The sequence below is a fragment of the Podarcis muralis genome, chromosome 4 (assembly GCF_964188315.1).
Source record: "Podarcis muralis chromosome 4, rPodMur119.hap1.1, whole genome shotgun sequence".
Classification (NCBI taxonomy): domain Eukaryota; kingdom Metazoa; phylum Chordata; class Lepidosauria; order Squamata; family Lacertidae; genus Podarcis; species Podarcis muralis.
Window position 1 is genome coordinate 73365208 of NC_135658.1, and position 11869 is coordinate 73377076.

The 11869-nt window shown below is 40.0% G+C and overlaps 1 protein-coding gene across 1 annotated transcript in view; it reads left to right on the plus strand.

Moving 5' to 3' along the window:
- OCA2 (OCA2 melanosomal transmembrane protein) overlaps positions 1-11167 on the plus strand; it is a 130599-nt gene extending 119432 nt beyond the window's left edge. Inside the window, exon 23 of the mRNA XM_077927568.1 lies at positions 6758-11167. Within this exon, the coding sequence (XP_077783694.1) occupies positions 6758-6842 (85 nt within the window). The 3' untranslated portion in view covers positions 6843-11167. The remainder of the gene's footprint in view (positions 1-6757) is intronic.
- Positions 11168-11869: the final 702 nt, after the last annotated feature.

Consider the following 11869-nt stretch of genomic DNA (forward strand, 5'->3'; position numbering starts at 1 on the left):
TTTGCACCAGCTGTAGCTTCTGTCTTCGCCATCCAAGACAGGAGAGCACAATGCAGTAATCAATCCTCTTGGTTACAAAAGCATTGCTGTGCATAAGGGAAGTCACAATCTACAACCTTCCCCAAGCTGATAACCTCCATATATCTTAGTCTGCAGGTCTCGTCAGCCCCTGCCAGCATGGCAGTACTGCCAGAGAATATGGGAGTTCTGCTTTAGCAACATCTTTAAGGATGAAAGCTCAACACCCAGGCAGTTTGCTGCTAATTTTATTGACAGTTAATTTTGTTATTTGGAGCTTGGTGAAGAGGGGTGGTTTTTTAAATTTTGATTTTAGTGTATGATCACTTTCAGTGTATGGCTGTATTTTATAGTGTTGCATTTCCCTCCCTTGTCTGGTGGATGAAAAGTGCATTAGGACTTTAGAGAATAATAATGAGAATAATAATGAGAATAATAATAATAATAATAATAATAATAATAAGTGATAAAACATCAAACATTAAAAATTTCCCTAAACAGGGCTGCCTTCAGATGTCTTCTAAAAGTCAGATAGTTGTTTATTTCCTTGACATCTGATGGAAGGGCGTTCCACAGGGCAGGTGCCACTACCAAGAAGGCCCTCTGCCTGGTTCCCTGTAATCTCACTTCTCGCAGTGAGGGAACCTCCAGAAGGCCCTTGGAGCTGGACCTCAGTGTCACAGCTGAATGATGGGGGTGGAGACACTCCTTCAGGTCACCAACGTTTTTAGGCCTGTGGACACATTTGGATTTTTGAGTAAGTACCATGGGCACTACCTACTCTGGTCACTTATCTTCCCTCTCCCTAGATCGGTCCGCCTTGCAAGACACAAAAAGAGAATGTGCATGACACACACACACACACACACACACACACACACACACACACACAGCTTTTCCAAGCAATCTGAGTAAAAGTCAGATCCAGGAGAATTAATCTGATCCCCAGAAAGCACATAGGCCTAGAGCTGAAAGAGTAAGTCGTCCTTCCAACTTCCTCCTTTAGCTCTATGTACTTCTTAAGAGAGAAAATAATCATGCTCACCCTCTCATGACCAATGGGATGATGAGGGTATGTTTGTCTCAGAAGCCTTGCTTTGCTCTAAGGCAGGCTTGTCCAAAGTTCACCGGCTGGTTTAATCCTGCTCCTGTGGCAGTTTATTTCCTGGGGTAAAATCCCCCCAAAAGGATTCACACATGTTTACTTCATCAAATCTGGCCCTCTTTGAAAAAAGTTTGGGCACCCCTTCTAAGGGAAGAGCTGAAGGGCATCCATTGTTGCATCGTTGTTCACCTGGGCAGCATGTTGGTGACCGCTTCTATATGATAAGGATGATGATGATGCTACCATCAGGTTGGAGAAGGCTAATCTACAAATTAGATGAAGCAGGTGAAAAAAGTTCTTCCTTACCACTTCTGGTAGGAAACTGGTGGCAGTTTGATAGGAACCAAAGTTCAAGACTAGATACTTGACAGCGTGCAATGGGAAATGCTTTCATGAGGAATCAGAAAGCTATCTGTTGAAAAAGATAGTGGAAGAGATAACGCTTTCTGGGTAAGAAAATGTGTGCATGATGTTATGAGGCCCAAAAGTTTACTGTCTTAATAGGAAGCATCTGGCAGCTGTACTTTCTCTAGAAGGTCAGTATAATGTTTAGCACATATTTTGTTGGAAAACTGAGTGCAGATTTTAACAAAATAAATTCGGCAGGATTTTCCAAATTTGAAGAGCAAAACCTAGCTTTTAATTTGTCCTTTTTGAGATCTATTCTTCCACCCCCACCCCTGATGTGTGGGTTATTGCTAACAGCAGCTAAATGTAAAAATCTGGGCACAGACTCAAGAGACAGAAATCCAGAAGTAATTCTTGCAATTTTAGCAATCAGAGCAAAATAGGATTATAGGTTTTATTCAGTGTTTTCAGATCCTTGGTGACTGCCATGTATGATTACTGGTAGGTAAGCACGCAGTAATTCTCATGCAAATCTAGGCTATCTGGAATCCACAGCAATTTTGACGTGGCATTAAGGATCACAAAGCAAATTTAGCCACCTGCTGTGTCTGGCAAAACAGGTGCCCAAAATTTAGTGGATGTTCTGGACATCTCTAAAATGTGTGTGTGGGGGATAGTCTGTCTGTATGTTGTTGGAAAGAGGTGTTTTATGAGATATGTCTATGAATTGTACTACAATTTGATATATGAGAAAATTAGAACATACAAAGAGCCCTTCTGAATCAGATCAGAAGCCAATTCAGTCCAGCATCCTGCTCTCAGATCATAGATGCCCCCATCCCATAGATGCCCCCATCCCATAGATGCCCCCATCCCATAGATGCCCATGGGAAGGCTATAAGCACCAAAGCAGTCTCCCTATTAGCAGATCCCTAACAACTGGTAATCAGAGACATACTGCATCTGATTCTGGAGGTAACATAGCCATCATGACTAGGAGTCCCTTGATAGCCTCATCTTTCGTTAATTTGTCAAATCACCCTTTAAAGCTATGGGTGGCCAACACTACATATTCCAAGTCTCATTTGGGATCATTCCTTCCATGCTTGGTAGCCTCATCCACATTGTCGAGGACTTGCTTCTCCAGAGAGGAGAATTCCAGCAGAACAAGGAGGAGGATGGGATGGAAAACCTCTGTCTGAGGATCCAAACCTATGTTTGCTTTTCCTGTTTGTGGTTGTCGTTGTTGTCAAGACAATGGCACCACAATGGCTTGAAATTTGGATCTGAAAGCACATGCACATAGGCTATCTTGGTCATTTACAGTGCATATATGTATAATGCTTGCTTGTTTATGTTGCGGGTAAACTTAATTTTATGCTGCACAAAAAAGAAAGCTCCCTGTTTCTTCCTCTTTCACAACAACCTCTGAGGCCCATCTCATGTTCATTGCAAGGGGCCCTGAAACCCCAAGCTAGTTCTTTTCAGCAGCCATAGGTGACTTGCAGAGAGGGAGAGGAAGAACTGGAAACTTTCCTTCTATGAATTTGCTTAAGTTAATGTATCTTAGGATCCAGACCATAGGTTGTAAAGTATAGTCCACTGTATGACGTGCTAGAAACAAGTAGATACAGAATCATTTAAGTTTTAGTAGATAATGTAGATTTTAGGAGTATTCAACTTGTATATAGCTGCTTTTTGCAGATAGCTACCTAATAAAATTTCTTGAAGAATCTCTCGCACCAGACATTGTGTGTGTGTATGAGAGAGAGAGAGAGAGAGAGAGAGAGAGAGAGAACATAAACTATGAACAAAACAGTGATATACAATGAACGGACTCTGTCTCTTTCCCCCCTGCCCAACTTTTAGGTGAGTTATGGCACACATTAAAAAGTAATCTGAAGAATTCTGTGCTGTTTCAGTCTCTGTCCAGGAAATTGGTTGGACTTCAAGGAATGATATATGTAGCATAAAGTCTTATCCTCAAACTACAGCAGCACTGGTTTGTTGCTATTGGGCTGCGGGCATATATTGTATGTCAGAGGGCCCATGGCTCAGGGTAAAAGCCTAGATTCAATCCCTGTGATATTTTCCAAGTAGTAATACTCTGGTTTCTCCTCAGATCGTATAGATCTTTCACCTTTAACTAAAGATATTTTCCAAGTAGTGCATCCCAAGAGAAGGTCTCTGCCTGATTCCTTGGAAAGCTGACATGAATTAAGAATAGTGGAGTGGTGTCATCTAGATACTGTTGGTCTACTCTACATCTTCAATTAGCTTCAGCTAGCATGGCCAACGGTTAGGGATGATGGGAGTTGTTAATCTAGCAACATCAAGAGGGTACCATGTTGGTTGCCCCTGGATTAGATGTACCAGGCTCAGCAGAAGCCGCTGAGGATGCACACGTGTCTAAACACTACCCTGGAGATCCTCAGGTTGCCAGGTACATTTGGGTTTGGTAGAAGGACACATATACAGGTCTGAGGTCCCAACTCTGTGGCAGCATAAATTCAGAGACCAGTATCAATGGTTAAAGCACCAGGGGATAGCAAGTGGATGTCGGAGGATGGAGAACAAGCAGACAGTGGGGATGGCGAACCCTTCACCCTGCCATTTGTTGTTGGGATACAGCTCACATCATCCCTGCTGACTGGGGTTCCTTGGGAATTGGACCTTCCAACAACATCTGAAGGTCCGCAGCTTCTGCATCCCTGATCTAGGTGCATGTGCTTGCAGATCCAAATATATATATATTTGTCCCATCCTCAAATGATACAACTGCTTGTATATCAAGGCAAGGCATCATGAAAAAAAGAATTCATGCCACAACCACCAATACATTTACATCCTATCCCTCCATGTACACTGCTTTATTTGAATGTCTTTAAATGGCTATGGTTTGCCTTTTTGTTCGATTTTCCTCTCGTCTCATTTGGTTAAAAAGAAGAAAGCATGCTTTAGAAAAAAATGTAGGCTATGAGATAGACGGCAGTAATTTTTCTTGTGTGAAAGGTAGTCAGATGTAACCATTTAATTAATCTTTAGCTCCATACAGCCACCTCTCTCACATTTGAAAATGGTGTTTAATAATTGCATTATTTTAGTCATAATTTTGTGAAAAGATAAAGCAGATTACCATTTGGAAGCCAGGAAGTGACCTGTGAGATAAGGAAATGTAAGGACTTTCTACTTAAAAATCACTACATGTTTCAACTGAATAAAAAAGCACAAAAACTGTACTTAGCAATAAAAAGGCATAAAAAGATGAAGCTGTTTAATGATTAAAGCAGGTGACGAGCAACTTTATTCTCATTAAAATTACTTGAAGTTTATGTAATTAATTCAAATTATGAGAAACAAATTAGTGTCACATTATTATAATTTAACTTGTACACTACTTAGATGCCAATATCCACACACACATAATTAAAATACATTTTCTGTAGTTAAAATGATGCATGCCACTTTTATATAGCTTTCCTCTTAAAACTAAATTAATCAAACCTCAGAGGCCTGAAGGCTATAAATTTTTATTCTTTGTCATGAAAGGCAAATATCCTAGGATCACTTTATGGTCTAAAAATACATAAAGGTCTCTCAAAGTGGAATATAATCAATGAAACAAAAGGCAGCAGGATTCAATATGATCATCTTTCCAGACTTTATCTGTTTGGTCCAGTCACTCCTCATAAGCCCTGTACAAATTTTAAAAGCATATCTCTCTTGCAACATGGTGATGAGGCCTTTGTACAACACCAGACCCTCCATGTGTCCCTATTTTCCAGGGACATCCCTGATTTAGAGAAGCCATCCCGGTTTCTGATTTGATCCTGGAATGTCCCACTTTTCCTTAGGATGTCCCTATTTTCATTGGAGAAATGTTGGAGGGTATGGAGTTATCTGACCCCCGAGCCATCTGAAGGCAGCCCTGCACAGAGCTTTTTTTAATGTTTAATGTTTTATTATGTTTTTTATATATGTTGGAAGCTGCCCAGAGTGGCTGGGGCAACCGAATAAGATGTGTGGGGTATAAACAGTAACATTATCATTATGGAATGGGACATCCCTATTTTCATGGGAGAAATGTTGGAGGGTATGCAACACACCCTTTAAATCCCCCTGCTTTCCCCCCATTTCAGATTCCTCCATCTTCTGCAGCATGTGAAAGAAACTAGTCTATGTTTGGGAAGACACCAAATCAAGAAATAATCTGACATGTGGAAGGGTAGATCAGAGCTGGGGAAACTTTGGCGCTCCAGATGTTGCTGAACTATGACTTTGCGTCAGCTCCAGCAAGAATGGTCAATGACCAAGGATGACAGGAGCTTCAGTTCAGCAGCCTTTGGAGGACAAAAGGTTCCCCACAGCTGGGGTGGAGAAACATATTTCAATCTGGGCAAATCTTCCAGAAGTCTTAGATAAATGTGATGCAGCAGAAGAAACAGAAACTGATGATAGCTTGGAAAACTAAAGTGATTAAATTTCATGTACTATTCCTTGAGTTTAGGTCTTCTTCCCCCATGATTTTTCTCAGCTCTTTTAATGGAAATGAGTGCTTTATGTCTGCTTGACATTGTAGAGACATACAAATTTCAAGAATGTATAATAATTTGTGTACTATAATGCTGATGGCTAATTCCATTTTTATAGGTTTTTTTTTTTTGCCTTTTCCTCATAAACTGGCAAAACCAAAGAGACAGTTTGGCAGTTCTAGAATTCTTCTGTTGAGGAACACCGGTAAACCTAGTACATGCCTTGGTGACATCTAAATAACATCCACGGCTTACTGCGTTCCAAATTACTGCCACAATCCAGCACAAGTTTGCTAAGGCTAAGCCCCTTGAAATCAATGGCACTTTAGATGATTCTAATTCCAAGGACATTGTTTTCAATGGCTACATTTTGCCCACTTGTAATTTTTAGAGAGATTTGATGGATTGTAGATGTATGAATGACTCTTGCATCTGTAAAACTCTGTGAAGGAGTCATGGATCCTCCTCTTCTTTAGATTTAATGTGAAATGTGCATTGCCTTCTTATTCAGCATTTTTGGAAAATATAGGTGATACTTCATCGAGTCAAACCCAGAGTAAACCAGTTGAAACCAATGGATTTTATCTACTACATTGATTTCAATGAGTTTACTCTGGCTAACAAAGGATATCGATTATGTGATTAATAATACCTTGGGTCTGAAAGTTACTATGTGTATTTGTGGCTGATTAATTAATTTAGAATTACAGCAAGAAAGTGATGTTTCTTCAATTATATTTTCTTGTTGTTTCAGGTTGGGTTTTCCCATGATGATTATGAGCTGCATCATTGGAATGTGCTATCTCCTTGTTGCTCACGTTGTATTGGGTTGGACCTAAGAATGTATATATTGATTATATATACTGAAGACCAAAAGACATTTTTCATTCTTTTCCAATCTCTCTGTTGCATTTACAAGGCTGTATGAAAACAAAAAGCTTTTATTTGGGGGGCGGGGGGAGTGGAGTCATTCATGCTGCTACTCCTGTCCAGCTTTCTGTTATGAACATAGGAATTCATCTGATGCCTATATGGAATTTCTCCACTTGGAAATGATGCCCACATTCATTTCAGTTGAGAGAACCAATTTCTGTGCACATTATTTTGTGTGTGTGTGTGTGTGTGTGTGTGTGTGTGTGAATTGCCTACCTCTGCTGAAATATTGACAGGGACCATTGTGAATGCAAGAGAGATATGTGCTCATATCTAATGCACAGGAAGCCCTGGGCCACAGCTGTATTCAATAACTGGCAGCTAAACAGCTGAGACACAAAATCAAAAACATCTCATAATGCACATTTTGATGGGCTGTACCATTTTAGATTAAAGGTGGAAGAATTGTGTGAATGCCATACAGAATAGAAGCTAGTGTGTCAAGAGAAAAAGCGAAGAGTTAGATCCTTATTAGTTTTATATATGAAGAAGCATTCAAATGTGAATCCCCCCCCCTGCAGTCTAAAATTGTATAGCAGAGGAAAAAATGCACCATGTGACCCTTTAGATAATGTGCTTCCATCCTTAACTGACGTCATTGTGGGCTTATGTTCTTTGACCAGCTTATAGAGCAGAATATTGTGATTTAAGATGCACAAATGGTCTTATGGTGGAACCAAATTTCTTTAGGTTCATTTTTCAGCTCGAAAGTAGTGATTTTGCTGAGGATGAGTCCTCCCAGATCTTTAATCCTATTATTATTATTATTATTATTATTATTATTATTATTATTATTATGAGAAGCTTGCCTGATACTCCTCAGAGGTCCTTTGCTTTGCTCCCACTTCAGTGGACCTTTTAAGGAAACAACTCCTGGTAGGATTCAACAGAGTTGTTTCATGTGCAGAACAATGTCAGCTCATGCAATGAGATTCCAGCCCCTCCTTCCTCCCATGCCTTCTAAATCTGTTCTGGAGAGTTAGGGGAACCCCCCAGAACAGTTTTAAGAGGAGAACAGGAGGAGTAGAAGGGGGAAAGTGCCATTGCATGAGTAGACCTTGTTCTCCATGCACGTAAACCACTTGAGTTCCACCCTGTTTCATTCTTACTTGAGACCACACAATGGGCACAATGACATCAGAATACCAGGTAGTTAATCAGATTTGACTATGTGCTGTAACCAATAATAGTATTAAATAAAGACAATTAAATAAAGACAATTATTGCCCAAGAAGGTAGAACCCCAAACCAGTAGGTTCAAATGAAGAGAGGATATTGTTACTAAACATTTTTTTAAAAACAAAAACCAGAGTCTCTGTTAGTATGAGTTGTTTGGATACTGGAACAGACTTCCTCAGAAAATGGTACACTTGGCTCCATTGTAAGTTTTTAAACGGTGGTTTTAACAATGAAATTTGAACATACGTCCTGCATCAGCAGATGGTTGGACCTTTGCTGTCCTGTCCAACTCTGTGATTCTTTGAAAATGAACACTTTTACAGCCCCTTAGCAATGATTCACCAGAAATTGCAGAAAGAGGGAGACTTCTTTCAATTCCGATAATGATCCTTGTGAAAGTGGTGTCCCTTTTTAGCTCAGCCCTAATTAATATCCAAATAAATGCTTTTTGAGATATGAGTATTCACAAGGGACTATATTTTTTATCCTAAAATTATGTTTGCTATGGTCTGCATGTACTCACAGATGAAAACCTCACTTGCTATGTTCAGTAGTTTTTCTTTTGGTTGTCAATTTGCCTGTCGATATATTCTCTAATTGTATGAAAGCACCTGATATTCTGCCAGTGTTTGCTTTAGTAGATAAGTAAATAGGCAAACTGCATAATGAATGATACATCATTGTCTGTGTTTTAAAATAAACACATCCAAAGGAAGATTTGGAGTGGAAACAATAATCCCTTTTAATCTGGCTCATGGTTATCGGCAACTAAGTATTTTCATGGGAAATATTATCATTCGACACTTAGACAGGTTTATATAAATTAAATGAGGATAAATTAGTCTGTTAGGTAAATTCCAGAACTGTTTACCTATGTGGGGGATACAGTGATTTCAGTATTTTTGGTAGTAGTCAAGGATATGTACATACTTGCTTTTGGTGTTGCTAATCAGTGCTGTTGAAGAACAACAGTAGGGCAGATTCATTTCCCACTATCTGAGTGCAATCTTATGGGTAATCTGATTGCAAATATAGAACCAGGGGAGCTATAGAGAGAATGAGTGCATCTGGAATAAAATAACATCTTCTTGTAAATACTTCCCAATATTTGGAAAAGCTTGCTATCTCCTTTTCTAACTGCCACAATTCAAACAAGGAGTAAGCTGCCAATCCTGAGGTAAGCTGCTGTTCTTTTTTTGTAATACCACAACAAAACAGTATTCAGCATGTGTAGTTTTGCCCTACATACACCTAGTCCTCCTTTGGACTGTGCCCAGAGGCTTTTAACAGCTGTATGATAGGGAGAAATTGAGGGGACGCAGGTGGCGCTGTGGTCCAAACTGCTGAGTCTCTTGGGCTTGCCAATCAGAAGGTCGGAACTTCGAATCTGCATGACGAGGTGAGCTCTGTCCCAGCTCCTGCCAACGTAGCAGCTCAAAAGCATGCCAGTGCAAGCAGATAAATAGGTACCACTGCGGTGGGAAGGTAAATGGCGTTTCCGTGCGCTCTGGTTTCCGTCACAGTGTTCCGTTGCACAGTTTAGTCATGCTAGCCACGTGACCCAGAAAGCTGTCTGTGGACAAACGCCGGCTCCCTCGACCTGAAAGCGAGATGAGCGCTGCAACCCCATAGTCGCCTTTGACAGGACTTAACCGTCCAGAGGTCATTTACCTTTTTAACCTTTACGTAGGGAGAAATCCAAAGTACACAACATGTGGCACCCTGAGATGAAAAGCTCTGTGTATGAAGAGTAAAGAACTAGCAAACGTAATTTCCTTTAATAAGGATTCTACTGCAATCTGTTGGTTATTAAACCATTTTATAAAAGAGATACTACCTCAACAGCGGAATTATGAATTGTCCATGCTTTGGTATCTTTTACTATCATGCTGTGACAAACACACACACAATGGCTGCTCGAAGAAATCAAGTAGATTACTGTCTGTTAAGGCCCTTGATTATGGGAGGGGTAGCCAGCATGGTGCTCACCAGATGTTTTGGATTACAATCACCACCAGCTCCAGCCGCCAGTTCTCAGGGGTGATGGAAGTTGTAGTCTGAAATATCTGCGAGACACCATGCTGGCTTGGGTCTCCATTCAGTTTTTGAACTTGTTCCTTGCATTTATTTATCTGATTGGTTGGGATAGCAAATTACCACCTCTTCCCATCCATTAAAAATAGCTTGCTGGAAATGACAACCTCCAAAATATTTTATTTTTAAATGTGGGAGGTTTTACTTGTTCCATGTAATTAGAGGGACCAAAACTTACTGGTTTGCAGCATCATTTGAATGGAGTTCTGCTTGGGATGCTGGTGGATAGAGAGACGAGAAGCATTTTCACTGATTTTTATTTCCGTATGCCACTCCTGCCCCCCAGCACCACCTCCCATTGTTCTGGAGTGTCCCTCAGCCTTCAGAAGCAGATTTATTTCAGTGAGGTAATAGAGGGCCGCAAAGGGCAGGGGAATAAATGAAACTAGCCTACTCCCCAGTTCTGCCAGTGGGGTTCCTTTACTGTAGAAGCCTTTTGCAGATGAAAGGAACTCTTTTGGTTGTGGAAAGCAAATCCAACCCATTGATACTTACTGGCCATAAGATCACTATTAGTTCATTTCCTTTTTTAAAAAGAAACCCCACATTGATCTCTGGATGAAACACAGACAGTTATATAAAACAAATGCTGAATATTTTCTTTTTTTACTGAGGGCTTAATAGTCTGGTAAACGCTAGTCTGACAAGTTCAAGAGGCATGCTGAATACATGCATTAGTTTCTCATTGTAACCTACGTAAGTCATCTACCAACATACTTTTCACGGAAATGGAAGCTATTTCCCTTTGACATCCCTTGTAGTTATCCTAGAAATGTCCTCCCTCATCACTATAGATGAAATAGTCTGGCATAACAATATACATGGTACATATCCCAAAATGTGTGTGACTTTTTATTTCTGTCTTACCACCACACCAAATATATTGGGGATTGTTGGGTTTTGTTTTGTTTTTGCTCAAAAGATGAGAAAGAAACAAGTCAACTGGAAAATTAATTTCTCATTCAAATGTGTGTCATTCAATAAACATAATTTTTGAAAGCAGGCATGATGATCATTCCAAGCATGGCTTCTGTGTTGCCTTATTATATTCCACAATGTTAAAACTCAATTTGTGTCATCCTACTTCAGTTAAACTCAGGGAAAATGCACTTCACTTGACAGTTACTCAGATTTCCCCCTGGAACTCATCGGGGCAAAGCAGCTGTCAAATAAGACACCCAAAGAACTTCATTATGGTGGGAAGACACATACTAATATGCCTGGCTGGTTGGCATGTGATGGATTCCAGCATTTTTAACAGTTAACAAATTCTCCTACTTGCCATGGGAGTGGAATTAACAATTAGTGTGTGTGTGTGTGTGTGTGTGTGTGTGTGTGTGTGTGTATCTGCTTTATAAATCATATGGATCCTTCTAAATGGTTACTGGCAATTTGTATGGTCTATCGATATCTGTGTATGTAATATATCTGAAACTATCATTTTAACAGCATTAACTCTGCCAACATTCACTTGATGAAAATAGCAAAGTTTGAAGTAGCTTATTGATTTACAAGAACTCCTTTGTTTTATGTAGCTCATGCAAAAAATCCATAGAGCACAATATGCACATGGGTACAAATTTATGCATGCATTTTGTCTGGGTTGGTGAGGGCTAATACAGGTGGCGCTGTGGGTTAAACTGCAAAGCCTAGGACTTGC